The 26171-nt window shown below is 45.7% G+C and overlaps 1 protein-coding gene across 3 annotated transcripts; it reads right to left on the bottom strand.

Annotated features, from left to right (window-relative positions):
* Positions 1-1857: 1857 nt before the first annotated feature.
* Positions 1858-25693, bottom strand: LOC115144081 (LIM domain-binding protein 3-like). 3 transcript variants are annotated; one of them, XM_029684780.2, is made up of 10 exons: positions 25592-25692; positions 25128-25402; positions 10353-10504; positions 10091-10166; positions 6339-6361; positions 4220-4417; positions 3872-3901; positions 2611-2780; positions 2378-2414; positions 1858-2287 (listed from the first exon to the last, which is right to left on the bottom strand). In XM_029684780.2, the coding sequence occupies exons 2-10, from the start codon at positions 25221-25223 to the stop codon at positions 2182-2184; spliced, it is 888 nt and encodes a 295-aa protein (XP_029540640.1). In that variant the 5' UTR covers positions 25224-25402; positions 25592-25692; the 3' UTR covers positions 1858-2181. The 3 variants fall into 3 exon arrangements, with proteins under 3 accessions (XP_029540640.1, XP_029540638.1, XP_064858530.1); XM_029684778.2 differs by lacking the exons at positions 3872-3901; positions 4220-4417; positions 6339-6361 and adding an exon at positions 8138-8448 and having other exon boundaries at positions 25592-25693; XM_065002458.1 differs by lacking the exons at positions 3872-3901; positions 4220-4417; positions 6339-6361 and adding an exon at positions 8138-8448 and having other exon boundaries at positions 25128-25467; positions 25592-25646.
* Positions 25694-26171: the final 478 nt, after the last annotated feature.

Genomic DNA, 26171 nt, shown 5'->3' with positions numbered 1-26171 from the left:
TCTGTACTTTGCTACTTTTATCTTTCCTTCAATCCTGACTAGTCTCCCAGTCCCTGCTGCTGAAAACATCTCCAAAGCTGCCACCACCATGCTTCACCGTAGGGATGGAGGAGGGTTTCCTCCAGACGTGACACTTGGCATTCAGGTCAAAGAGTTCAATCTTGCTTTCATCAGACCAGATAATCTTGTTTCTCATGGTCTGAGAGTCCTTTAGGTGCTTTTCGGCAAACTTCAAGTTGTCTGTCATGTGCCTTTCACTGGGGAGTGGCTTCCGTCTGGCCACTCTACCATAAAGGCCTGATTGGTGGAGTGCTGCAGAGATGGTTGTCCTTCTGGAAGGTTCTCCCATCTCCACAGAGGAACTCTGGAGCATTGTCAGAGTGACTATTGGATTCTTGGTCACCTCCCTGACCAAGGCCCTTCTCCCCTGATTGCTCAGTTTGGCCGGGCGGCCAGCTATAGGAAGAGTCTTGGTCGTTCCAAAAGTCTTCCATTTAAGAATGATGGCGGCCACTGTGTTCTTGGGGACCTTCAATAATGCAGACATTTTTTGGTACCCTTCCCCAGATCTGTGCCTTAACAGAATCCTGTCTCGGCACTATGGACAATTCCTTCAACTTCATGGCTTGTTTTTTTTTGCTCTGACATGTACTGTCATCTCTCACCTTCTATAGACAGACAGGTGTGTGCCTTTCCAAAACATGTCCAAACAATATGATTTACCACAGTTCACTCACTCTGCATCTCAAAAAGACGGTTAGAACCAAGAATCTCAATTTTGGACTCATCAGACAAAAGGACAGATTTCCACAGGTCTAATGTCCATTATTCATGTTTCTTAACCAAGCAAGCATCTTCTTCTTTTTGATGTCCTTTAATAGTGGTTTCTTTGGAGCAGTTCAACCATGAAGGCCTGATTCACACAGTCCCCTCAACAGATGTTGAGATGTGTCTGTTACTTGAACTCTGTGAAGCATTTCTTTGGGCAGCAATCTGAGGTGCAGTAAACTCTAAAGAACTTATCCTCTGCAGCAGAGGTAACTGTGTCTTCCTTCCCTGTGGCGGTCTTTACGAGAGCCAGTTTCATCAGAGCTTGATGGTTTATGTGACTGCACTTGAAAAACTTTCAAAGTTCTTGAAATGTTCTGGATTGACTGACCATGTTTTTTCTTATTTGAGCTGTTTTTGACATAATATAGACTTGGTCTTTTACCAAATAGGGCTATATTCTGTATATCACCCTTACAACTGATTTGTTAATTGAAATGCATTCCAGGTGACTAACTCATGAAGCTGGTTGAGAGAATGCCAAGAGTGTGCAAAGCTGCCATCAAGGCAAAGGGTGGCTACTTTGAAGAATCTCAAATATAAAATCTATTTTGATTTGTTTAACACTTTTTTGGTTACTTCATGATTCCATATGTGTTATTTCATAGTTTTGATGTCTTCACTATTATTCTACAATGTAGAAAATAGTAAAATAAAGAAAACCCCTGGAATGAGTAGGTGTGACCAAACTTTTGTATGGTAGTATCTATAAATAAAGGTATTTCTGTTTTTTATTTTTAATCCATTTTCCCCCCAAAATTCCAAAAAGTGTTTTTTGCAATGTCATTATGGGGTATTGTGTATAGATTGATGAGGAAATTGTTTTATTCAAACCATTTTAGAATAAGGCTGTAACGTAATAAAATGTGGAAAAAGTCAAGGGGTCTGAATACTTTCCGAATGCACTGTATCTCCCTACCTATCTCATTTCAACTGTTGATCACCGGGTGTCTGAGATTATGTCAGTATGTTTAAAGAAACCTACCAGAGAGAGACACACGAGACACATGACCAACACTCACATAGGCATTTTGATTTAAAGAAAATATTTATTCACATTGATAATAGTACATTTAAATTGTGTGGGTATATGTGCATTCATATGTATTTGTGTGTGCATCTTTGTTCATTGTTAGCATGCGTACATAGGTGTGTGTGTGCATGTGTGTGTGTGTGTGCATGTCTGTGTTCACGAGTGTGTGTTTACATGATCACTTTTACAATTTCTCTTAAATACTTTTTTTGTACAATTCCCTATCAGTTAGGAGAGGCAAAACAACCAACAAGAAAGAAAAGCAAAAACCATTCCAAACATAATCATTCCTAAGATAAAGGATAGATCTGGCAGATAAATCAGAAGGGAGTCTCAGGGACATTGAGGATCTGAGCTGAGAGCCCGTTGTGCCAGTTCTTCAGCTTGCGGAAGCGAGGTCCTTTCACCTCCGATTCAAACTTATCCCTGGGAGAAAGACAGAGAGAGAAAGACAGAGGGTAAAGTGTGCGCGCGCGTGTGTGTATGTGTGTGTGTGTGTGTGTGCGCGCGCCTCACCTCGACCTCTGCAGGGCCTCCTCATCTGGGTCTTGCACTGAGGACAGCGAAGGGAGGGAAGAGAAGAGAGGGAGAAGAGAGGTGAGGATACATAAAATATGAAGAGGAGAAATTTCTGAAGTACAGAGACCGAGAAGACATGAGATGAAGAGGGAAGGAGAGCGTAGAGAGAGAATAAGAGCTAGACAGAACAAGAGCGCGGGAAAGAGGTCGTTGAGTAGAAGTGTACTGACTGTATTCGGTGCCGGTGAGGTGGGCCAGCATCTTGAAGCTCTTGGACTGCAAGTTGGCAGCCCGTCTGGCCCACTCGGCAATCTCCTCGTCTCTATCATGTGTCTGGATCACAGCCTGGTAGACTGGAGACGCACTGTCAACCACTGGGTCCTTCATAGGCAGGGAACCACTGCAGGCAGGGGACATGATGTCAGTAACTAGTAACGGAATGCAGACCGTAGGGGATAGAAGAAGGATGGATGCACATTGCACAGGACCAAGTTTGTTTAAACCCTGGAGTAAGTTAGTAGTTCTCAATTCTCTACACATCGTCCCCCAGCTGGCTCAGAGCTATCACACCCACCGGATTCAACTTGTTCCTTTGCACAAAAATAAAAACGATGGTATTTTTCTTTATAGGACCATTCTCCATAAAGGTTTCATAAAGAACCATTAAAAAAGGGTTCTATATAGCCCCGAAAAGGGTTGTAACCACAACGGAACCCTTTTTTGGTGCTATATAGAATAATTTTTTAATAGTTATTTACAGAACCTTTATGTGGAATGGTTCTATAAAGAACCTTTCTCAATCTTAAAGGTTCTTTGTGGAACCAAACATTTTTTTTTTAAATTCTGGTTTAATAGCCATATAATATTGTTAAAATTCGATAGTTTTTTATTATTGTGTCATGTATTACATTTAGAACCTCATGAGCATGGTTCTTTATAGAACCTTCAAAAAAAGGTTTCATAGAGCACCAAAAAGGGTTCTGCTATGGTTACAAGCCAAAGAACCCTTATATGTCACTATATAGAACCATTTGTTTTTAGTGTGTAGGGTTAGGAGCATCGTGTAGTTTTTGGAGGGTTAGAACAGGAGGGGGAGACCAGTGATACTCAGAAAATTCCCTTTTATGTCATCAGAACAGAGTTGACCCCTGAAAACATTCTGAGACAGCTTAGTTAACCCCTGAAACACCGCAGTTCACCTCTGGATGCAAGAAACTGGACACACGGACCGTGAGACAGACGCACAGACAGAAAAAGAGCTAGACACATGGATAGAGCCATGTGAAAAATACAAGAGCCATATGATATATGCAAATGTATCATGAGATGATATCATATGAGACAGATGTGAGTTTGATAGGGTTTATTAGACTTACAGCATATAAGCCGAACATGAGCCCAATATTAGTTTATTACATGTTATTTACATATCAGATATGAGAGGCGAGTGAGTAGGCGGTGAGTAAAGGAGGAGTCGGGGGTGATACTTACGCCAGGGGGGAGCCAGCAGGTACATCCTCACTGAGGTCACATGACCAGAGGGGGCGAGGTGGGGGTTTGGATGACAACACAGGGGTGGTTGATTGGTTGGTGGGTTGTAGATTAAGTGAAGGAAGGAAGGAAGGAAGGAAGGAAGGAAGGAAGGAAGGAAGGAAGGAAGGAAGGAAGGAAGGAAGGAAGGAAGGAAGGAAGGAAGGAAGGAAGGAAGGATAGAAAAAAAGAAAGAAAGACGTGATTGACACAGACGATAACTGGGAGTGGAGAAGTACAGCAGGACCCAGACAGTTCCCGCCTCTTAACACAACATGTGTTCTCTGCATTGTGTGTGTGCTCTCCTACCCCTCATGGCCCTTGGACTGTGACTGTCCGGCAATAGCGTCCATGATGGCATCCTGTGAGTACATGGAGATGGGGGTGTTGTACTGAGCGTGAACGATGGTGGCCTTGCCTCCCGGGCCGCGCACCTCGATGGGCTTATGGGTAGACAGAGCCGAGTCCTTCAGAGCTATGGGGTTAAAGCTGGGCACATACTCCTGACTGGAGAGGGATATGGTCGCGGGGATACAGGGTCAAGGGTCAGGGATAAAGGTTCATTTTTGGGAGGGTTGGTCGGGTTTTGTGCGATGAAGGGGGCAGGCGGCGATGGGGATCCATATTTGGGTTCACAGGTTGTAAGGGAATCAGACGACCGGGCGGAGATGATATAAAAAGGGGAGAGAGGGAGAAAAGAAAGAGAGAAAAAAAAGGTGCAGGGATGGTGAGAGGTGCAAGAGGAGTAGGGTTCAGAGTCATCACTTACCTTCCTCTATCTGCGGGCTCACACACTGCACAGCACTACAAGGTATACACACACATGATAAACACTACTAATGACTTCGCTTACTCCCGGTCTGTCTCACTCTTGTACATTTACAGTACCACTGATTACATTGTACCTGCCTGTCTCTCCAGTACACTAGCACTACCTGTCTGTCTCTCCTGTATGCGATATCTGATTGTATAGTACCTGTTTGTCTCTCTCGTCACTCTCACTGCTTACTTTGTACCTAGTCTCTATCTACAATGTAAGCAGACTGAGGTGACTTCGCTTTTTCTACTTACTTTATTATTTATTTGATGTGAAATACATTGTCTATAGTGTCACCTCAGGACTAGTAAATTGAGCATAAGCCATGACTTCAAGAAAATTCACCTGATCACAAAGTGGTCAAGAAATACAATGTCTCTGACACGTTTTACGGACTAGCAAGGAAAACCAAATCAACCCAAGCCACTACTAAACAGGCTGTAAGACGCAAACACACTCTGCACTTTACACACTGTAAATTCCTAGTTAGTTATGATGCTTTACTAATACACATATAATACCAATGTGTACATGCACACATCAACACACACACACACACACACACACACACACACACACACACACACACACACACACACACACACACACACACACACACACACGCGTGTAGTACCATACGGAATATATTGTGAACGCATGTCTACACAGCAAATTCTCCAGTGTCAAATAAAAACTATTTACACAGAGAATGTTAAATGAACACTGAAAGTGTGGAGTCCGTGGACTCACATACACACCGGAACAGTGATACATTAACACATTGCTTAGGGCTCCCAAGTGGTGCAGCGGTCTAAGGCACTGCATTCCAGTGCAAAAGGTGTCACCACAATCCCTGGTTTGAATCCAGGCTGTATCACATCCGGCTCGTGATTGGGAGTCCCATAGGGCGGCGAAAAATTGGCCCAGGGTCGTCCGGGTTTGGCCGTGGTAGGCTGTCATTGAAAATAATAATCTTATCGGACTTTCCTAGCTAAATAAAAGTTTAAAAAGAAAATACAAAAAAAAAGCATTATTCAAATATTTCCCAGAGTGCCTTTCAAGTCAATTGTAGAGTTTCCACCCTTAACTCTATTTGTTAATAACAGAGACATTGCAGTCATCTGTTTTTTGTCCTATGGACTTCACCAAGTGAGATCCTAAGCGATTATGTCATCATATCTTCTTTATCTACCATCCGTATTTCATAAGACCTTATTTTGAGGCCCTATTTTTTTCCGTAGTACAGGGGCCTGAACTCATACACATCCATTTGAACCAAGACCACACCCATCATTATCATATTTCCAAGCATGTTCAATTGCAGGTGGATGTTTTGAAATTGTTTGTTTCAATATCCATGTTTGTGCATGTACATTGAGTGATTAAGTGTTACCTCGTACTGCAAGCGGAGTCTGCCACATACACACAGCAAACTGGCAGGATGATTCTGACAAAAATGCTCAGAATAGACACACCATCATCACGAGAGAATTGATCAATGCTCACACTATGAGCAAGATGCCATTCACGAAGTACACACAGCTAAGCATGCACAAATACAACCTCTTAAACTTTGTTCATGCAAATTCTGCACATTCAGACGGTACTGACTTTCCAGCCGTGTTTGCAATAATCTGTAACAATATGAGAGAGAGAGAGAGAGAGAGAGAGAGAGAGAGAGAGAGAGAGGGAAAGAGAGAGCAGATATTACCAGATAGTAAGGTATAGGAGTCATTCTGTGTGTTATAATTAAGCAATAAGGCATGAGGGGGTGTGGTATACGGCCAATATACCCTGTATATGGCAAATATACCATGGCTAAGGGCTGTTCTTGGGCACGATGCAACGTGGAGTGCCTGGATACAGCCCTTAGCCATGGTATATTGGTCATATACCACCAACCCCCGAGGTGCCTTATTACTATTATAAACTGGTTACCAACGTAATTAGAACAGCAACAAGAAATCTTTTGTCAAACCCACGGCTTTCAGCCAATCAGCATTCAGGGCTCGAATCACCCAGTTTATAAAGGCAGTTGTGTGTCATCAACTGTGATATTTCCCAGGATTGCCTGTGACTCAGCAGACTAACTGACAGGAGCAGGGGCTCCAAAATCACATGACACACACACACACACACACGTACACAGACACTCATAGACATGCACAAGCGTACGCACAAACACTCAGACAGAAGAAGAAGAGCACTTTATTGTTCATTTTCATGGAGAGAACGGAAATGTCTTTTTACTTTCAGCCCAAACCCCCAAGACACACACACTACACAAATTGTTGAAGCTTATGTGTCATGGGCTGTATATAGAGATGGATCTATCCCGGGACACTGTGTGTGTGTGTGTGTGTGTGTGTGTGTGTGTGTGTGTGTGTGTGTGTGTGTGTGTGTGTGTGTGTGTGTGTGTGTGTGTGTGTGTGTGTGCGCCCGTGTGTGTGTGTGTGTGTGTGTGTGTGTGTGTGTGTGTGTGTGTGTGTGTGTGTGTGTGTGTGTGTGTGTGTGTGTGTGTGTGTGTGTGTGTGTGATACTGTATGAGATGCTTGGCATGCATTGCAACCCGAGTGGAACATTCCAGCGTGCCGAGAAGCAGCTGTTCCCGAGTTTGTGTACGTGTGAGCTTACAAAAAGAGGGTCGCCTGTACTGAACCAGGGATCTGTGCGAGTATACGGTCGTGCTTACCGACACTTTACCGGACACGTTTACCATATGCTGGTCAGCACAGCCACCGAACTTCACCCCCCAGCTCAGCTGAGTTTAGCAAAGAAGTAAAAGTGATGCTCCCTCAAAGGCCATCAACTCCTAACAGCTAAATCACCTGTCGTCAGCGGAATGACTGTAGTCGTCATCCACAGAGTGTGGTGCAGTGTTACCTGGAGACAGTCCAGGTGTGTGTCAGAGTGTGGTGCAGTGTTACCTGGAGACAGTCCAGGTGTGTGTCAGAGTGTGCACGTTACCACTTCGGGTGGCGAGTGTGCATGTGAGCCAGGAGAATGTGTTCCAGGAAAATCACGGAATGTTCTGAGTATTCTTGATCACTGTTCTGTTTAATGTGCACACAGGTGGGCAGGGATGTGTGATCCCCCCCCCCGGCTCATACCCTAAGTTGTCCTAGAGTGGAGATAGCCAGGGGAGGGGGTGGGGACAGGAACAAAGTGAGGAGGGAAATAAAAAATTGGGACAGTACAACAAGGACGTTGTTCCAGTAGGTCCCGTGGTTGGGAGAGGAGGGAGTGTTTTGTCTCCTAGTTAGTTTGGATGTTTTGTTGCCGGAGGAGGTGATCGGGAACTCAGTGAGACTCTGGTCAACAGAAGTGCAATATAAAGGGAACACGTGGCCAAAAGAAGTGTACTATACAGGGAACTGGGTACCATTTCATTATGGCCCCAGGCTACCTACCCTAGAAATGGCACTCCGCTGTCTGCCCCCTCTCCTCCCAGCTTGGCGTCCCCTGCCCCATCTCCTGCAACCTTGCCTTGCAGCAGGGCCATCTCTCTGAGAGTGTGTGCAGAGTACAGGCTGATGGGGGAGTTATACTGTCCCTTCTGGCTCGAGAGAGACACTGCAGCGGCAGGGGAGGGGGGGAGGAGCGGAGGGGGGGTACGGAGGGCAGGGGTCGGCTCTACAGGCTTTTTAGACAATAGTCTCCCAAACTTCTTCGCCTCCACCTCTTCTTCTTCTTCTACTTCTTTTTTAACATGCTCACCCTCCTTAATGACAAGAGAGATAGAGTGAGGGACTCAGAAAAACTGAGAAATGGGGAGAAAAATAGATAGATAGATAGATAGATAGATAGATAGATAGATAGATAGATAGATAGATAGATAGATAGATAGATAGGAGGTGGTGTATCCTCTTCACTATTTGGCCCAGGGGAGAACAACTGCCCCCTTTCATTGAAGCCACGGAAGTTCAAGACTGACCGCATTAGCGTCCCCCTCCCCATTATGGTGAACGGAAAAAATGACAGTCTTTGTGTAAATCCAATCATGGTACTAATAATTGCTGCTAATACACCAGATGTATTTAATTTTTTAGAAACACTAGTGGGCGCCAACACACAGCCTTCCAGTCTTCATGTATGTCCTTGAACCAATTCCCTAAGGTCTAAGGGTCCGGGCTGGGTTTTTACTAAGCTAACATATGGAATTATTTTACGATGGTAATAACAAGGGTCATTTAGCTATTTGATTTGGAATTTGAACAGATATTTGATAAAACATAGAATTTGGCTTTACTGCTATTAGCCCATAGAAACACTTTGAATAACATACTAATGGGCGGCAAACCAGTCAAAATCATTTATAAAAAGGAAGTACGTTTTGGAGTGTCTGTCCTATATCTGAGAGATATAAGAGAGCTCAGAAAATGATCAAATAAATGTTCTACCCATACTTAAGCATTTCTTTGCACCAAAGTACTTCCATATGTACTTCTAATAATTTTTTAAAAACTGACACCGGGTTACCTTCAGACGAGTCTTGTGAGGCTGGTGGGCATCGTAGAGCAAAACATGTACGTGTTTGTGAGAGTCTCACCTTTCGATGGTGGGGTTCATAATAGTTTGTAGCCCAAACCATTGGGACTATACAAACAGAAGTTGACACATCGGCGGCACTGACTTCAGACGAGTCCAAGAGGAAGCTTGCAGCTGTCGGACACTACAGGCTTGCGAGAAGATCGATTTTCGGGATGTCTCCTGATCCTGTAGCTTTAACACTTTCCACCGCAGATGTGGAAGCCCGACATCAGAGGATGCGGTGGATTGAGACACAGCCCATGCAAAAAAACATATTTCTCTAGCTTAAACAGATGGATTTAATGGGTCGTTTTTGATTATTATAGTTCGATTTCTGCAGGGGCACAGATATCGCCTCTAGTGGGTTTAAAAATAGCACAAAGAAGAAGTTATTAGGATAATGGAGTAGCTAATGGAAGCCTCCAGTACCCCAGTTGGCCTTCAACTTGAGTAACTCAATGAGAGGAAGCAGCACTGAGCTGGCGTGCACCGACACTTCCTGGATTAACTAAAACGGCGCATGTTATGTCTCCAAGAGATGGCATCTTAACCGATTCAATTTGGCTTCAACGCGCTATTGAGTCTTCACATAGGAATGAATGGTGTCACATGATCGATGGCTTTATCCATTCATAAAACAGTCATTGCCTTGTCCAGAGCTTGATCCTCTGCTCTTTAATATGGAAGCTACAGCTGCAATAGAAACACTAGTGGGCGCCAACACACAGCCTTCCAGTCTTCAATTGATCCCATCTTCTTTTGTTCAAGGGCAATCGCATAGACACTCAAATGCAGAAACTTTTTTTTGTGTGTGCGTGCATGTGTGTGTTTACCTTCTGGTGAGGAATAACTGACATGGGGGAGTCCATTCTGGGTGTTGCCATGGGAACAGGGGTAGGACGTTTCGACCTGGGTGCAGAGCCACAACAACAGACTTTTACATTTGTAAGTAATATTACATGTGTTATGTAGTTTTGCATGTTATCTTGTAAGTATTTTAAGATCTAGTGTGTGTGTGTGTATGTGTGTGTTTCTATACATGCATGCTTGTGCGCCCATTTGTATGTGTGCGTGCCTGTGTGTGCGTATGTTTACTTTTGCATGGTGAGGGCCAGTTTATTGGAGGCCATCTTAATCTTGTTCTGTGCCTCCAGGTGTGTCATGCCTTCTGTACTAAGGCCGTCTATCGATGTGATGATGTCACCCTGGACTAGACTGCCCCCTGCAGCCTTACTGCCTGGAGTTATCTAGAGGGGAGAGAGAAAGCAGAAGAGTTAGGAGAAAGGCAGGAAGGGAGCGAACGAGAGAGGGAGAACGAGAGAGAGAGAGAGAGAGAGAGAGAGAGAGAGAGCGAGCCCTGGGCCAGGTCTATTCCACGTTAGTTCAACATAATTTCCTTCAAATGACGTGGAAACAACGTTGATTCAACCAGTGTGTGCCCAGTGGGGAGAGAGAGAGGGTAACAGAAGCAGGGTTATGTAAGAAAAACTGACATGGATACCTCTGCTCAAACACACACACAATTTGAGAGAAATAAGCATTATAGTGTATGGAACATTTCAGGGATCTTTTATTTCAGCTCATGAAACATGGGACCAACACTTTACATGTTGTGTTTATATTTTAGTTCAGTATATAAGGTTGTTATTCCTAGTGTCGGTCAGGTTATCTGCCTTCGCTCAAACCAATCAGATAAAGCTGTGTCTAATTGACCCAGCTGTAGTTATCACACTAGGACACACCAGGATGGATCAGCATGTATTAACACCTACAGAATAGTATCAGGTCAACATCTTAACAGAACTCAACTGTCTATCTGTCATGTTCCACAGGAGACACCTCAATGAGATGCGCCACAAAAGAAACACAGCTTTCTAACGCACCAATCACAACAGCAGGAGTCAGATCCGTTGTCAAAAGTGGACTGGCGTCTCGTTCTCTCCTGCTTGAGTATACTATACTCCTCTAGAAACGACAAAAACTAAAAACAGTTATCCAAAATAATTTTATTGAAATGGGCACCATTTTCAAACGCAACTTTCAAGTGGCATGACTGGGCCGTGATAGAACAGCAACTAGAGAAAACTAGCAGAAAACGCTGATCTGAACTAACTTCCTCATTAAAAAAACACCACAGAGAAAGGCATTGATAGAAACACCGAATGAGCAGTACAGACTGCTCAGACAGTTGTTGTAAAAGATGTCAAGCTGCTTGCTTAGCAAGTACCACTTCCTCCTGATTCAACTCATACAGAGGCTTGAATTCAGGACACACGCGACTGCCTTCCTAAAGCGTTCCAACCCATTGCGCTATTGGAAAAGGCCTTCTTCAATTGCCCAAGGCGCGACACTTGAGGCTGAAGAGTGAATTTCACGAACCACCGTCTGCTACATTTGCAGAGTTAGATGGATGCACAGCAGTCTCTGTACAACTCTTAGGGCAGAGTAAGTAGGTCTGTGGGACTAGGGAGTACTAGAGGGGACTAGGGAGTCAGAGGTAGAGGTAGAGTAGGGGCTGGGGTACAAGGCTGAGGTATGGTATGGTAAGGTCAAGTTCTCTCACGTCACCCCGCTCCTCCGCTCTCTCCACTGGCTTCCAGTTGAAGCTCGCATCCGCTACAAGACCATGGTGCTTGCCTACGGAGCTGTGAGGGGAACGGCACCTCAGTACCTCCAGGCTCTGATCAGGCCCTACACCCAAACAAGGGCACTGCGTTCATCCACCTCTGGCCTGCTCGCCTCCCTACCACTGAGGAAGTACAGTTCCCGCGCAGCCCAGTCAAAACTGTTCGCTGCTCTGGCCCCCCAATGGTGGAACAAACTCCCTCACGACGCCAGGACAGCGGAGTCAATCACCACCTTCCGGAGACACCTGAAACCCCACCTCTTTCAGGAATACCTAGGATAGGATAAAGTAATCCTTCTCACCCCCCCCCTTAAAAGATTTAGATGCACTATTGTAAAGTGGCAGTTCCACTGGATGTCTTAAGGTGAACGCACCAATTTGTAAGTCGCTCTGGATAAGAGCGTCTGCTAAATGACTTAAATGTAAATGTAAATGTATGGGGTAGACTGAGGACTGGGCATGGACAGAGAGAAGGGGCTGAGGACTGGGCATGGACAGAGAGACGGGGCTGAGGACTGGGCATGGACAGAGAGACGGGGCTGAGGACTGGGCATGGACAGAGAGACGGGGCTGAGGACTGGGCATGGACAGAGAGACGGCGCTGAGGACTGGGCATGGACAGAGAGACGGGGCTGAGGACTGGGCATGGACAGAGAGACGGGGCTGAGGACTGGGCATGGACAGAGAGACGGGGCTGAGGACTGGGCATGGACAGAGAGACGGGGCTGAGGACTGGGCATGGACAGAGAGACGGGGCTGAGGACTGGGCATGGACAGAGAGACGGGGCTGAGGACTGGGCATGGACAGAGAGACGGGGCTGAGGACTGGGCATGGACAGAGAGACAGGGCTGAGGACTGGGCATGGACAGAGAGACGGGGCTGAGGACTGGGCATGGACAGAGAGACGGGGCTGAGGACTGGGCATGGACAGAGAGACGGGGCAGAGGACTGGGCATGGACAGAGAGACGGGGCTGAGGACTGGGCATGGACAGAGAGACGGGGCTGAGGACTGGGCATGGACAGAGAGACGGGGCTGAGGACTGGGCATGGACAGAGAGACGGGGCTGAGGACTGGGCATGGACAGAGAGACGGGGCTGAGGACTGGGCATGGACAGAGAGACGGGGCTGAGGACTGGAATAGAGGATAGGCTTACAAGCAGCTCGTTAAAGAGATAAAAATAAAGAGTGCTGTTGACGCCTCCTGCATCAGTCTGTTTAACCTAACTGCCCCCAACTACCTGCTAGTGCCACTCAAACCCGCCTTCTCTATCTATCTCTTTTCACCGCTCGTGCTCTCTTTTCCTCTTTCTCCTCAGTGACGCCTCCTGCATCAGTCTGTTTAACCTAACTGCCCCCAACTACCTGCTAGTGCCACTCAAACCCGCCTTCTCTATCTATCTTTTTTCGCCACTCCCGCTCTCTTTTCCTCTTTCTCCTCAGTGACACCTTCTGCCTTTGTTCCTTCATTTATTCAGTGTGGGTCCGCATTCGTGTGTGTGTGTGAGTGTGTGTGTGTGTGTGTGTGAAATTGTTCGGTTGTTTCAGGGTGGCTTCACAGCAGCACCATTTTTCTGTCCTTAACTGCATCTGCTCTCTTAACATTTCACCACCCTGCTTTGCTTATGCTGAATCAGCTACACACACACACACACACACACACACACACACACACACACACACACACACACACACACACACACACACACACACACACACACACACACACACACACACGCATGCACTGCATCCATCAGAACCAACTTTTGGACAAATCACGGTCTTGTTATCCATCCCTAAATATTCATTACTCTGCCATGGGACACAACAATGTATTCCGTCTCTCTTGAGAACATGGAAATAATGATGAACAGGCCTACATCTATCCTCCAGTCAAAAATCACACGACACTATCTGCTAGACACTATCTGCGTTGAGACAATGACTTATCAATGACCCACGACCAGCTCATTTAATCCCTACCATTGTGCCGCTGAGTTGTCGTAATGCTTCAGAAAATGTACATTATCACAGGGGCGCTGGAAGACAACGGGAGTAACCTAATTCATGTCCCTCTTACTGCCCTGAATGCCTCTGCTGATCCCACAGCAGTAATCATGTGTCTATGAACCAGAGTTATACTGTTAGCACTGAGGAAATCCACTGTGAGCAGCTCACCCTGCACAAACATAAATAACCTGAGCATGTCTACTTCTGCTAAACTTCCCAGTAAAGCAATAAAAACAATCAAGCATCCCAGGAAAGTGCTAAGAAATAGCCCACGTTAACATATCAGGATTCAAGAAATCAATCATTTGCTGGTAACAGATGACATTCGTATTTTGACAATCTCTGAAACTCACTTAGTTAATACATTTGATGACACAGTGGTAGCAATACATTTATAAGATCTACAGAAAAGACAAAGGTGGAGGTGTGGCCGTTTATATTCAGAACCGCATTCCTGTAAAGCTTAGAGAGGAACTCATGTTAAATACTGATGAAGTAATATGGCTACAGGTTCATCTGCCTCACCTAAAAACCCATTCTGGTGGGAAGCTGCTATAGACCACCAAGTGCTAACAGTCAGTATCTAGATAACATGTGTGAAATGCTTGATAATGAATGTGATATCAACAGAGAAGTATATTTTCTGGGTGATTTTAAATATTGACTGGCTTTTATCATACTGCCCACTCAAGAGAATGCTTCAAACTGTAACTAATGCCTGCAACCTGGTTCAGGTTGTCAGTCAACCGACCAGGGTAGTTACAAACAGCACAGGAATGAAATCATCAACATGTATTGATCACATCTTTACGAATGCTGCAGAAATGAGCTTGAAAGCAGTATCCAAATCCATCGGATGTAGTGATCACAATATAGTTGTCATGTATTGTCATGTTATGTCTTGTCCCTGTGCTTTCTCTTCTCTTCGTTTCCCCCTGCTGGTCGTATTAGGTTACTTTCTCTCTCTATCTCTCTCCCTCTCTATCGTTCCGTTCCTGCTCCCAGCTGTTCCTCATTCTCCTAACGACCTCGTTTACTCTCTCACACCTGTTCCCTCTTTTGCCCTCTGATTAAGTCTCTATTTCTCTCTCTGTTTCTGCTTCTGTCTTTGTCGGATTCTTGTTTGCTTTGCCCTTGTCCCGTCCTGTCGTAATCTGCCTCTTCATCAGATGCTGCGTGTGAGCAGGTGTCTCTGTCCTCTACGGCCCGCGCCTACCCGGAGGGACCAGCAGTCTGTTGCCGCTAGCCCTGCTATTCTCCTCTACTACTAGAAGGGGGACTCTCCTGTAAAGATAGAGGATTTATGTTTTCCCTGTTTGGACATCTCCTGTAAAGATTGAGGATTTATGTTTTCCCTGTTTGGACATTAAAAGACTCTGTTTCTGTTAAATCGCTTTTGGGTCCTCACTCACCTGCATAACAGAAGAATCCGACCAAGAATGGACCCAGCGACTTCGGATCCTCTCTACTCAGCCGTCGAGATCCAGGGAGCGATGCTAGGCAGACACGAGCAGGAATTGTCTGCTGCTCAACATGCCGTTGAGACCCTGGCCGACCAAGTCTCCGACCTCTCGAAACATATTCACAATCTCCGCCTCGATCCACCGGCTACTTCCAGGGCTTCCGAGTCTCCGGAGCCCAGAATTAATAACCCACCGTGTTACTCTGGGAGCCCACTGAATGCCGCTCGTTCCTCACCCAGTGTGATATTGTGTTCTCTCTCAGCCCAACACGTACTCCAGGGGTACAGCTCGTATCGCCTACGTCATATCTCTCCTTACTGGACGGGCTCGTGAGTGGGGCACGGCAATCTGGGAGGCAAGGGCTGAGTGTACTAACCAGTATCAGAACTTTAAGGAGGAGATGATACGGGTTTTTGATCGTTCAGTTTTTGGGAAAGAAGCTTCCAGGGCCCTGTCTTCCCTATGTCAAGGTAATCGATCCATAACGGACTACTCTATAGAGTTTCGCACTCTTGCTGCCTCCAGTGACTGGAACGAGCCGGCGTTGCTCGCTCGTTTTCTGGAGGGTCTCCACGCGGAGGTAAAGGATGAGATTCTCTCCCGGGAGGTTCCTTCCAGCGTGGATTCTTTGATTGAACTCACTATTCGCATAGGACGACGGGTAGATCTTCGTCACCGAGCTCGTGGAAGAGAGCTCGCGTTATCCCTTTCCCCCCTCTCCGCATCACTACCATCTTCCTCTACTGGCTCAGGTGCTGAGCCCATGCAGCTGGGGGGTATTCGCATCTCGACTAAGGAGAGGGAACGGAGAATCACCAACCGCCTCTGTCTCTATTGCGGTTCCGCTGGTCATTTTGTCATTTCATGTCCAGTAAAAGGCCAGAGCTCATCAGTAAGCGGAGGGCTACTGGTGAGCGCTACTACTCAGGTCTCTCCTTCAAGATCCTGTACTACCTTGTCGGTCCATCTACGCTGGACCGGTTCGGCAGCTTCCTGCAGTGCCTTGATAGACTCTGGGGCGGAGGGCTGTTTTATGGACGAAGCCTGGGCTCGGGAACATGACATTCCTCTCAGACAGTTAGGGGGAGCCCACGGCCATGTTCGCCTTGGATGGTAGTCCTCTCCCCAGGATTCAGCGTGAAACGCTACCTTTAACCCTCACTGTCTCTGGTAATCATAGCGAAACCATTTATTTTTTGATTTTTCGTTCACCTTTTACACCTGTTGTTTTGGGCCATCCCTGGCTAGTGTGTCATAATCCTTCTATTAATTGGTCTAGTAACTCTATCCTCTCCTGGAACGTCTCTTGTCATGTGAAGTGTTTAATGTCTGCTATTCCACCTGTTTCTTCTGCCCCCTCTTCACAGGAGGAGCCTGGTGATTTGACAGGGGTGCCGGAGGAATATCATGATCTGCGCACGGTCTTCAGTCGGTCCAGGGCCACCTCCCTTCCTCCTCACCGGTCGTATGATTGTAGTATTGATCTCCTTCCGGGTACCACTCCCCCCCGGGGTAGACTATACTCTCTGTCGGCTCCCGAACGTAAGGCTCTCGAAGATTATTTGTCTGTAGCTCTCGACGCCGGTACCGTAGTCCCTTCCTCCTCTCCCGCCGGAGCGGGGTTTTTTTTGTTAAGAAAAAGGACGGGACCCTGCGCCCCTGCGTGGATTATCGAGGGCTGAATGACATAACGGTTAAGAATCGTTATCCGCTTCCCCTTATGTCTTCAGCCTTCGAGATCCTGCAGGGAGCCAGGTTTTTCACTAAGTTGGACCTTCGTAACGCTTACCATCTCATGCGCATCAGGGAGGGGGACGAGTGGAAAACGGCGTTTAACACTCCGTTAGGGCACTTTGAATACCGTGTTCTGCCGTTCGGTCTCGCTAACGCTCCAGCTGTCTTTCAGGCATTAGTGAATGATGTACTGAGAGACATGCTGAACATCTTTGTTTTCGTTTACCTTGACGATATCCTGATTTTTTCACCGTCACTCCAGATTCATGTTCAGCACGTTCGACGTGTCCTCCAGAGAATTGTCTTTATGTGAAGGCTGAGAAGTGCGCTTTTCATGTCTCCTCCGTCACATTTTTCGGGTCTGTTATTTCCGCTGAAGGCATTCAGATGGATCCCGCTAAGGTCCAAGCTGTCAGCGATTGGCCCGTCCCTAAGTCACGTGTCGAGCTGCAGCGCTTTCTCGGTTTCGCGAATTTCTATCGTCGTTTCATTCGTAATTTCGGTCAGGTGGCAGCTCCTCTCACAGCCCTTACTTCTGTCAAGACGTGCTTTAACTAGTTGCTCCTACCCTCTACTTTTTTGAACATTTTGTTAAAAATCGCGCAACATTTCAGCGCCCTGCTACTCATGCCAGGAATATAGTACGTTCATATGGTTAGAATGTGTGTATAGGAAACCCTCGGACGTTTTTAAAACTGGTTAAATCACGACTGTGGCTATTACATAACGTGCGTTACATCGGAAAGCGCAGGAAAACCTGATCACAGAAAATGGAAATAAATATCCTTGCGCCACTTCCAGCAATTGTTAACAGTGAGCCGAATTAGATAAGACCGAGCATTCAACTCCCACAGCATCCCCATGTAGTCGAGTATCTTGTGAATTTAATCCTCTTTGATTCTTGGTTGAACCGAAAGAGGGGCACGACGTACCTCCGGTCTCCGCCCAGATCATTCCGGAAGAGCTCTCTCCTGAAATTTTTTCCAAGACGACAGCTAATGATATGTACATCGCCTACGGATGAATTTTATCGCTTATTAACGTTTACTAATACCTAAAGTAGCATTACAAACGTATTTCGAAGTGTTTTGTGAAAGTTTATTGTCTACTTTTTGAATTTTAAAAAATGACGTTACGTTGTGAAATCGCTGTTTTTTTCGTTTATCACACAGTCTACATATAACGATATCTTGGCTTTATATGGCCCGATTTAATCGAAATAAAGATCTAGGAGTGCCAACAAAGAAGATGGTGAAAGGTAATGACTGTTTTCTATTTTATTGTGCGGTTTGTGTAACGCCGAAATGCTAATTATTTTGTTTATGTCCCCTGCTGTGCTTTTCTGTTGTAGTGTATTGGTGCATGCTATCAGATAATAGCTTCTCATGCTGTCGCCGAAAAGCATTTTAAAAATCTGACTTGTTGCCTGGATTCACAACGAGTGTAGCTTTAATTTGATACCCTGCATGTGTATTTTAATGAACTTTTGAGTTTTAACTAATACTATTAGCATTTAGCGTAGCACATTTGCATTTCCAGAGCTCTAGTTGGGACGCAACTGTCCCAGGTAGAGGTAAGAGGTTAAGTGGTCCGTTTCCGCCCAGGGAGCTTTTGATCTCCTCAAGAAGCGTTTTACATCCGCTCCTATCCTTGTTACACCTGACGTCTCTAGACAGTTCATTGTCGAGGTTGACGCGTCAGAGGTGGGCGTGGGAGCCATTCTGTCCCAGCGCTCCCATTCTGACGATAAGGTCCACCCTTGCGCGTATTTTTCTCATCGCCTGTCGCCGTCAGAACGTAACTATGATGTGGGAAACCGCGAACTGCTCGCCATCCGCTTAGCCCTAGGCGAATGGCGACAGTGGTTGGAGGGGGCGACCGTTCCTTTGTCGTTTGGACTGACCATAAGAACCTTGAGTACATCCGTTCTGCCAAACGACTTAATGCGCGTCAGTCTCGTTGGGCGCTGTTTTTCGCTCGTTTCGAGTTCGTTATTTCTTATCGTCCGGGCTCAAAGAACACCAAGCCTGATGCTTTATCCCGTCTCTTCAGTTCTTCAGTAGCCTCCACCGACCCCGAGGGGATTCTCCCTGAGGGGCGTGTTGTCGGGTTGACTGTCTGGGGAATTGAGAGGCAGGTAAAGCAAGCACTCACTCACACTCCGTCGCCGCGCGCTTGTCCTAGGAACCTTCTTTTCGTTCCCGTTCCTACTCGTCTGGCCGTTCTTCAGTGGGCTCACTCTGCCAAGTTAGCCGGCCACCCCGGCGTTCGGGGTACGCTTGCTTCTATTCGCCAGCGTTTTTGGTGGCCCACTCAGGAGCGTGACACGCGTCGTTTCGTGGCTGCTTGTTCGGACTGCGCGCAGACTAAGTCCGGTAACTCTCCTCCTGCCGGCCGTCTCAGACCGCTTTCCATTCCCTCTCGACCGTGGTCTCACATCGCCTTAGACTTTATTACCGGTCTGCCTTCGTCAGCGGGGAAGACTGTTATTCTAACGGTTGTCGATAGGTTCTCTAAGGCGACTCATTTTATTCCCCTCGCTAAGCTTCCTTCTGCTAAAGAGACGGCACAAATCATCTTTGAGAATGTTTTCAGAATTCATGGCCTTCCGTCAGACGCCGTTTCGGACAGGGGTCCGCAATTCACGTCTCAATTTTGGAGGGAGTTTTGCCGTTTGATTGGGGCTTCCGTCAGTCTCTCTTCCGGTTTTCACCCCAGTCTAACGGTCAAGCAGAACGGGCCAATCAGACTATTGGTCGCATCTTACGCAGTCTTTCCTTTCTTGGGCAGAACAGCTCCCCTGGGCAGAATACGCTCACAACTCGCTTCCTTCGTCTGCGACCGGGCTATCTCCTTTTCAGAGTAGCCTCGGGTACCAGCCTCCTCTGTTCTCGTCCCAGCTCGCCGAGTCCAGCGTCCCCTCCGCTCAGGCTTTTGTCCAGCGTTGTGAGCGCACCTGGAAGAGGGTCAGGTCTGCACTTTGCCGTTATAGGGCGCAGACTGTGAGAGCCGCTAATAAGCGTAGGACTAAGAGTCCTAGGTATTGTCGCGGTCAGAGAGTATGGCTCTCCACTCGTAACCTTCCCCTTATGACAGCTTCTCGCAAATTGACCCCGCGGTTCATTGGTCCGTTCCGTATTTCTCAGGTCGTTAATCCTGTTGCAGTGCGACTTCTTCTTCCGCGACATCTTCGTCGCGTCCACCCGGTCTTCCATGTCTCCTGTGTCAAGCCTTTTCTTCGCGCCCCATTCGTCTCCCCCGGTCCTTGTCGAGGGCGCACCTATCTACAGGGTCCGGAAGATTATGGACATGCGTCCTCGGGGCCGTGGTCATCAGTACCTAGTGGATTGGGAGGGGTACGGTCCTGAGGAAAGGAGTTGGGTTCCATCTCGGGACGTGCTGGACCGTTCGCTGATCGATGATTTCCTCCGTTGCTGCCAGGTTTCCTCCTCGAGTGCGCCAGGAGGCGCTCGGTGAGTGGGGGGGTACTGTCATGTATTGTCATGTTATGTCTTGTCCCTGTGCTTTCTCTTCTCTTCGTTTCCCCCTGCTGGTCGTATTAGGTTACTTTCTCTCTCTATCTCTCTCCCTCTCTATCGTTCCGTTCCTGCTCCCAGCTGTTCCTCATTCTCCTAACGACCTCGTTTACTCTCTCACACCTGTTCCCTCTTTTGCCCTCTGATTAAGTCTCTATTTCTCTCTCTGTTTCTGCTTCTGTCTTTGTCGGATTCTTGTTTGCTTTGCCCTTGTCCCGTCCTGTCGTAATCTGCCTCTTCATCAGATGCTGCATGTGAGCAGGTGTCTCTGTCCTCTACGGCCCACGCCTACCCGGAGGGACCAGCAGTCTGTTGCCGCTAGCCCTGCTATTCTCCTCTACTACTAGAAGGGGGACTCTCCTGTAAAGATAGAGGATTTATGTTTTCCCTGTTTGGACATCTCCTGTAAAGATTGAGGATTTATGTTTTCCCTGTTTGGACATTAAAAGACTCTGTTTCTGTTAAATCGCTTTTGGGTCCTCACTCACCTGCATAACAATAGTAGCCATATCTAGGAAAACCAAAGCCTGGGCCTAATATAGTGTATACGAGGTCATACAATAAGTTTTGTAGGGATTCCTATGTTGTTGATGTAAAGAATATGTGTTGGTCCGTGGTGTTTAAGGAGAAGCAACCAGACGCTGCACTTGACACATTTATGAAATGACTAATGATTCCCAGTTACTAATAAGCATGCACCCATCAATAAAATGACTGTAAAAACTGTTAAATTCCTGTGGATTGATGAGAAATTGAAAAATGGTATGGTTGAGAGGGATGAGGCAAAATAAATGGCAAATAAGTCTGACTAGCAAATTAGCAAGATTAGCAAACTTAGGCATGACATGCCAGCAACAAACACTGACACTACACATCCAAGTATATCTGACCAAATTATGAAAGAAAAGCATTGTAATTTAGAATTCCGTAAAGTGAGTGTGGAAGAGGCGAAAAAAGTATTGTTGTCTATCAGCAATGACAAGACACCGGTGTCTGAAAACTTGGATGGAAAATGACTGAGGATAATTGCGGACAATATTGCCACTCATATTTAACATATCTTCAATTTAAGCCTACCAGAAAGTATGTGCCCTCAGGCCTGGAGGGAGGCAAAAGTCATTCCACTACCTAAAAATAGTAAAGCCACCTTTACTGGCTCAAATAGCCGACCAATCAGCCTGCTACCAACCCTTAGTAATGTTTTGGAAAAAAATGTGTTTGACCAGATACAACGTTATTTTACAATCAACAAATTGACAACAGACTTTCAGCACGTTTATAGGGAAGGACATTCAACAAGCACAGCACTTATACAAATGACTGATGTTTGGCTGAGAGAAATTGATGATAAAAAGATTGTGCGGGCTGTTTTGTTAGACTTCAGTGAGGCTTTAGGCATAATCGATCATAGTATGCTGCTGGAAAAACCTATGTGTTATGGCTTTACACCCCCTGCTATATTGTGTATAAATAGTTACCTGTCTAACAGAACACAGTGGGTGTTCTTTAATGGAAGCCTATCCAATATAATCCAGGTAGAATCAGGAATTCCCCTGGGCAGCTGTCTAGGCCCCTTACATTTTTCAATCTTACTAATGACATGCTACTGGCTTTGAGTAAAGTGTCTATGTATACGGATGACTCAACACAATACACGTCAGCTACTACAGCGTCTGAAATGACTGCAACACTTAACAAAGAACTGCAGTTAGTTTCAGAATGGGTGGCAAGGAATAAGTTAGTCCTAAATATTTCAAAATTAAAATCATTGTATTTGGGACAAATCATTCACTAAACCTCAACTAAATCTTGTAATGAATAATGTGGAAATTGAGCAAGTTGTCAGCAATTGAGCAAGTTTTCATGGTCAAAATATATTGATACAAAAGTAGCTAAAATAGGGAGAAGTCTGTACATAATAAAGCACTGTTCTGACCTCTTAACAGCACTATCAACAAGGCAGGTCCTACAGGCCATAGTTTTGTCGCACTTGGACTACTGTTCAGTCGTGTGGTCAGGTGTCACAAAGGGGGATTTAAGAAAAATGCAATTTTCTCAGAACAAGGCAGCACAGCTGGCCCTTAGATGTACACAGAGAGCTATTAATAATATGCATGTCAATCTCTGGTGGCTCAATGTGAAGGAGAGATTGACTTCATCACTACTTGTATTTGTGAGAGGTACTGACATGTTGAATGCACAATGACATGTTTGAACTACTGGCACACAGCTCAGACACCCATGCATACCCCACAAGACATGCCACCAGAGGTCTCTTCACAGTCCCCAAGTCCAGAACAGACTATGGGAGGTGCCCAGTACTACATGGAACTCTATTCCAAATCAAGTAACTCATGCAAGCAATAACATTTGATTTTTTTTAAATATATAAAAAATACACCTTATGGAACAGCGGGGACTGTATAAAGCAACACAAACAGTCACTGACACATGCATACAAACACACATTTACATACACACTATACACACATGCCTACGCTGATTTTGTGTTGTAGATATGTGGTAGTAGATTAGGGGCCTGAGCGTGCACACTTAATGTGTTTGGAAATGTGTTGTTTTTATTTATATATTTTTTACTTTACTAGGCAAGTCAGTTAAGAACAAATTCTTATTTTCAACGAAGGCGTAGGAACAGTGGGTTAACTGCCTTGTTCAGGGGCAGAATTACAGATTTTTACCTTGTTAGCTCGGGGATTTGATCTTGCGGTTACAAGTCCAACACTCTAACCACTAGGCTACCTGCTGCCCCCAAAAGATTGTTGTGAAGTGTATCGTAATGTTTTTTAAATGGTATAACTGCCTTAATTTTGCTGGACCCCAGGAAGAGTAACTGCTGCCAATCATGACACTACATTGCTACTCTAAACCAATCACATTACTCTATACTGTAGCTATTGCCTAATCACACATTCTAATACTGTAGCTATCATGCAATAGCATCACACTATAGTGTTTCCATTACCCAATCCCACTGCTCTATAGGAGGGAGAGTTAACAAAGTGGATTGTGAAAAACAGGTGGAGATGAAGTGAGGGAACTGACTCCACTCCAAAATCGGCCTGTGTGAAAAATAAAGAGTGATGCAGTGGAACTGGGTATTTTTTATAAGAAGGTTAATAATAGTGTCAAAATAAAATGTAATTGCTAATTGGCTTCATGAGGCCTATTTGATCCAATATAGCTTTTGTGATGCTTAGGTCTATGCATATTCACTCTCCATTGAATGTAGGCGGAAGAGGTCAACACCCCTCATCGAATTTTCAAAAAAGTATTCAAATAACGAGATGCATCCACCAATCCAAAGAGAGGAATAGGCGGGAACTTGATGGGTTCCATTCCGTGGACAGCGAATCCCATTGTTAGGGTGGAGACATAAGTATCACGTCGTTATATCCATATCTCTGGTTTGGAGGACAACGGAAGGATATAGAAAATGGATGCCTGCCTCCTGGTCCGTATCCCTTCCTGTGCTTTTTGTTTCTCTCCTCCCTTATGTTTTGTGTGTTTTAATATTTTATTGGTACAACTTAAAATAACAAAGTTATGGAAAGAATCATGCTCGAAAATAAATGCTTTAAAAACCGGTTCCTTTGTTGTCTGCCTCTATTTCACGTTGCCTGCTCAACCCAGATTCTCAAAACCTGTTGCTTTTCCCCCCTCGTGACTAAACACACACAGTCAAGTAGAAACTGGGAAACTGTGTGTGATCCTCTATTCACAACAAAACGTTATGCTCCAGAAGCCATCATGTTCATCAAAATCAACACTAGAACAACTCCACTTCAGGTTTCAGGGAAGGTAAAGTCTCAAAGTGAGCTAGCACTCACTAGCTGGCTATTTAGCTAGCTCTGTACCTCACATCTGCCAAATCATGACAGTAATGAGGAGAGATCAGACTCTCCAGAGATCACACTCTTTCCTCACACAGCATCAGGTAGCTGATGCAGACTACAGGACAGAGTTGAGATGACTGGGAGTTCACAGCTCCAAAGCAGCCGGCAGGTCTGCGAAATGGACCAACCATTATGGACCAGAGATGGACAAAGAGGATGTCTTTAGAGACACACTTGGCATCCGAGAGGCCCAGCAGGACGCTTTAGGTAACACACAGCTTTCCATGTGACCGCACCTCTCCTCCTCTCTCTCCCTCTCTGATGCCTCCTCCCCCTACTGCTATTTGCCATTTCCAGATCCACTGGAAATCTGTCAGTGTGGCAGGAGCAATAACACACAACTACAGCAACAGGTCTAGATGGAAAGAGGAGGGGTGTGACAGAGAGGGAGAGGAGTGTATTTTAGAACTCTCTAGTTGGCAGGTCATTCCTCACCCCTCGTCATCTGTCATCAATCATTACGTCATTAAATAAGACCCACGTTTAGCATGTGCGCGCACACACAGCAACGAACCGTAACCACTATTTATCACACTCAAAGTCTGTTTCTCTAACACAGGAAAAGCTTAAAGTGTGTAGTGTCTTACCCTGGAGATGGTAAGTGGCATATTGAAGTCTTTTCCTCCATGTAGTCTGAAACCCCATGGCGCGGAGCCATTGAGAGATACTGTGTATGTAGCCATCTTCAGCTTTGGATAAAACCTACACACACACACCCTGCTTCCTCCTGAAAGCGCTTTCCTCCTTCACTCGCTGTCCTCTTTGTACTCGTTTCCTCTTGCACTCGCTTTCTGATTCCCCTCCTTCAGTCTCGTTCCGGAGTTCTCCCCCCCTGTTATTTCCAGACGGTTGGGACAAACACCTGATAGGGGGAGTGAGGGCAGGCGCTGAAAAGCTTCTGATACACACAGACACACACTCACACACCTACCACACACTCAAAATTAATTCAAACTTAAACCACACAACAGCTAGTCTAGTATTCACCTAAAAGTGAAAACCTGAACAACGCATTAAAATGTGTATAAAAGTGTTGTTAGAGAGGTCTTGCCTTAGTTGAGGGTAAGGGACAGACGGGACAAGAATAGCTGAGTGGAGCAGAGACGGGGATGGATGGCACAGGGGCCTTATAAGGCCTGTAATCCTACCCCCAGCATGCCTCACTCTGATCACCCTGCATTACTCACACATACAGATATAGACTCCTCTTAGCCTCACACATTCTCCCCTAGCTCTACCTCTATCTGTCCCTCGCATCAATCAATTCCACTCTCTCTCTCTGTTTTTAATGTCTATTTTGCTGTGATCTCACCTTCTCAATGTGTCACAATATCCCTTTGCATCACTTTTTCACTCCTTGACTCTCTTTCTATCACTCTCTCTTTCTATTTCTCACTCATTCTCCCTTTCTCTCTGTGTTATCTCTCCCAGGGGAAGCAACACATTACCGAAGTCTGATGTCCGAGAAGCACCTCTACCAGGAGACAGTCACCATGATCAACAAGATGATAAAGGATAAGCTTTTTTTTTTACCACCTTTTGACAGCTCTGTATGTTAGGACATTCAACTATTACATTTGTACATGTTGGATTACTGTATATGCTTTTTTTTGTGTACTTAGAAAGGTGAA

This window comes from Oncorhynchus nerka, linkage group LG16 (genome assembly GCF_034236695.1).
Source record: "Oncorhynchus nerka isolate Pitt River linkage group LG16, Oner_Uvic_2.0, whole genome shotgun sequence".
Taxonomy (NCBI): domain Eukaryota; kingdom Metazoa; phylum Chordata; class Actinopteri; order Salmoniformes; family Salmonidae; genus Oncorhynchus; species Oncorhynchus nerka.
Note: the sequence above shows the minus strand (reverse complement) of the source record. Positions and strands in the feature narration are given on the sequence as shown.

Excerpts from the sequence above, each read along its gene's own strand:
- LOC115144081 (XM_029684778.2), bottom strand. The coding sequence starts at position 25,223 with ATGGCTACATACACAGTATCTCTCAATGGCTCCGCGCCATGGGGTTTC. Across the intron at positions 10,167-10,352 it reads CTGGCCCTCACCATGCAAAA|GTCGAAACGTCCTACCCCTG; the intron begins GTAAACATACGC and ends CTCTGCACCCAG. Across the intron at positions 2,288-2,377 it reads GAGGCCCTGCAGAGGTCGAG|GGATAAGTTTGAATCGGAGG; the intron begins GTGAGGCGCGCG and ends TCTTTCTCCCAG.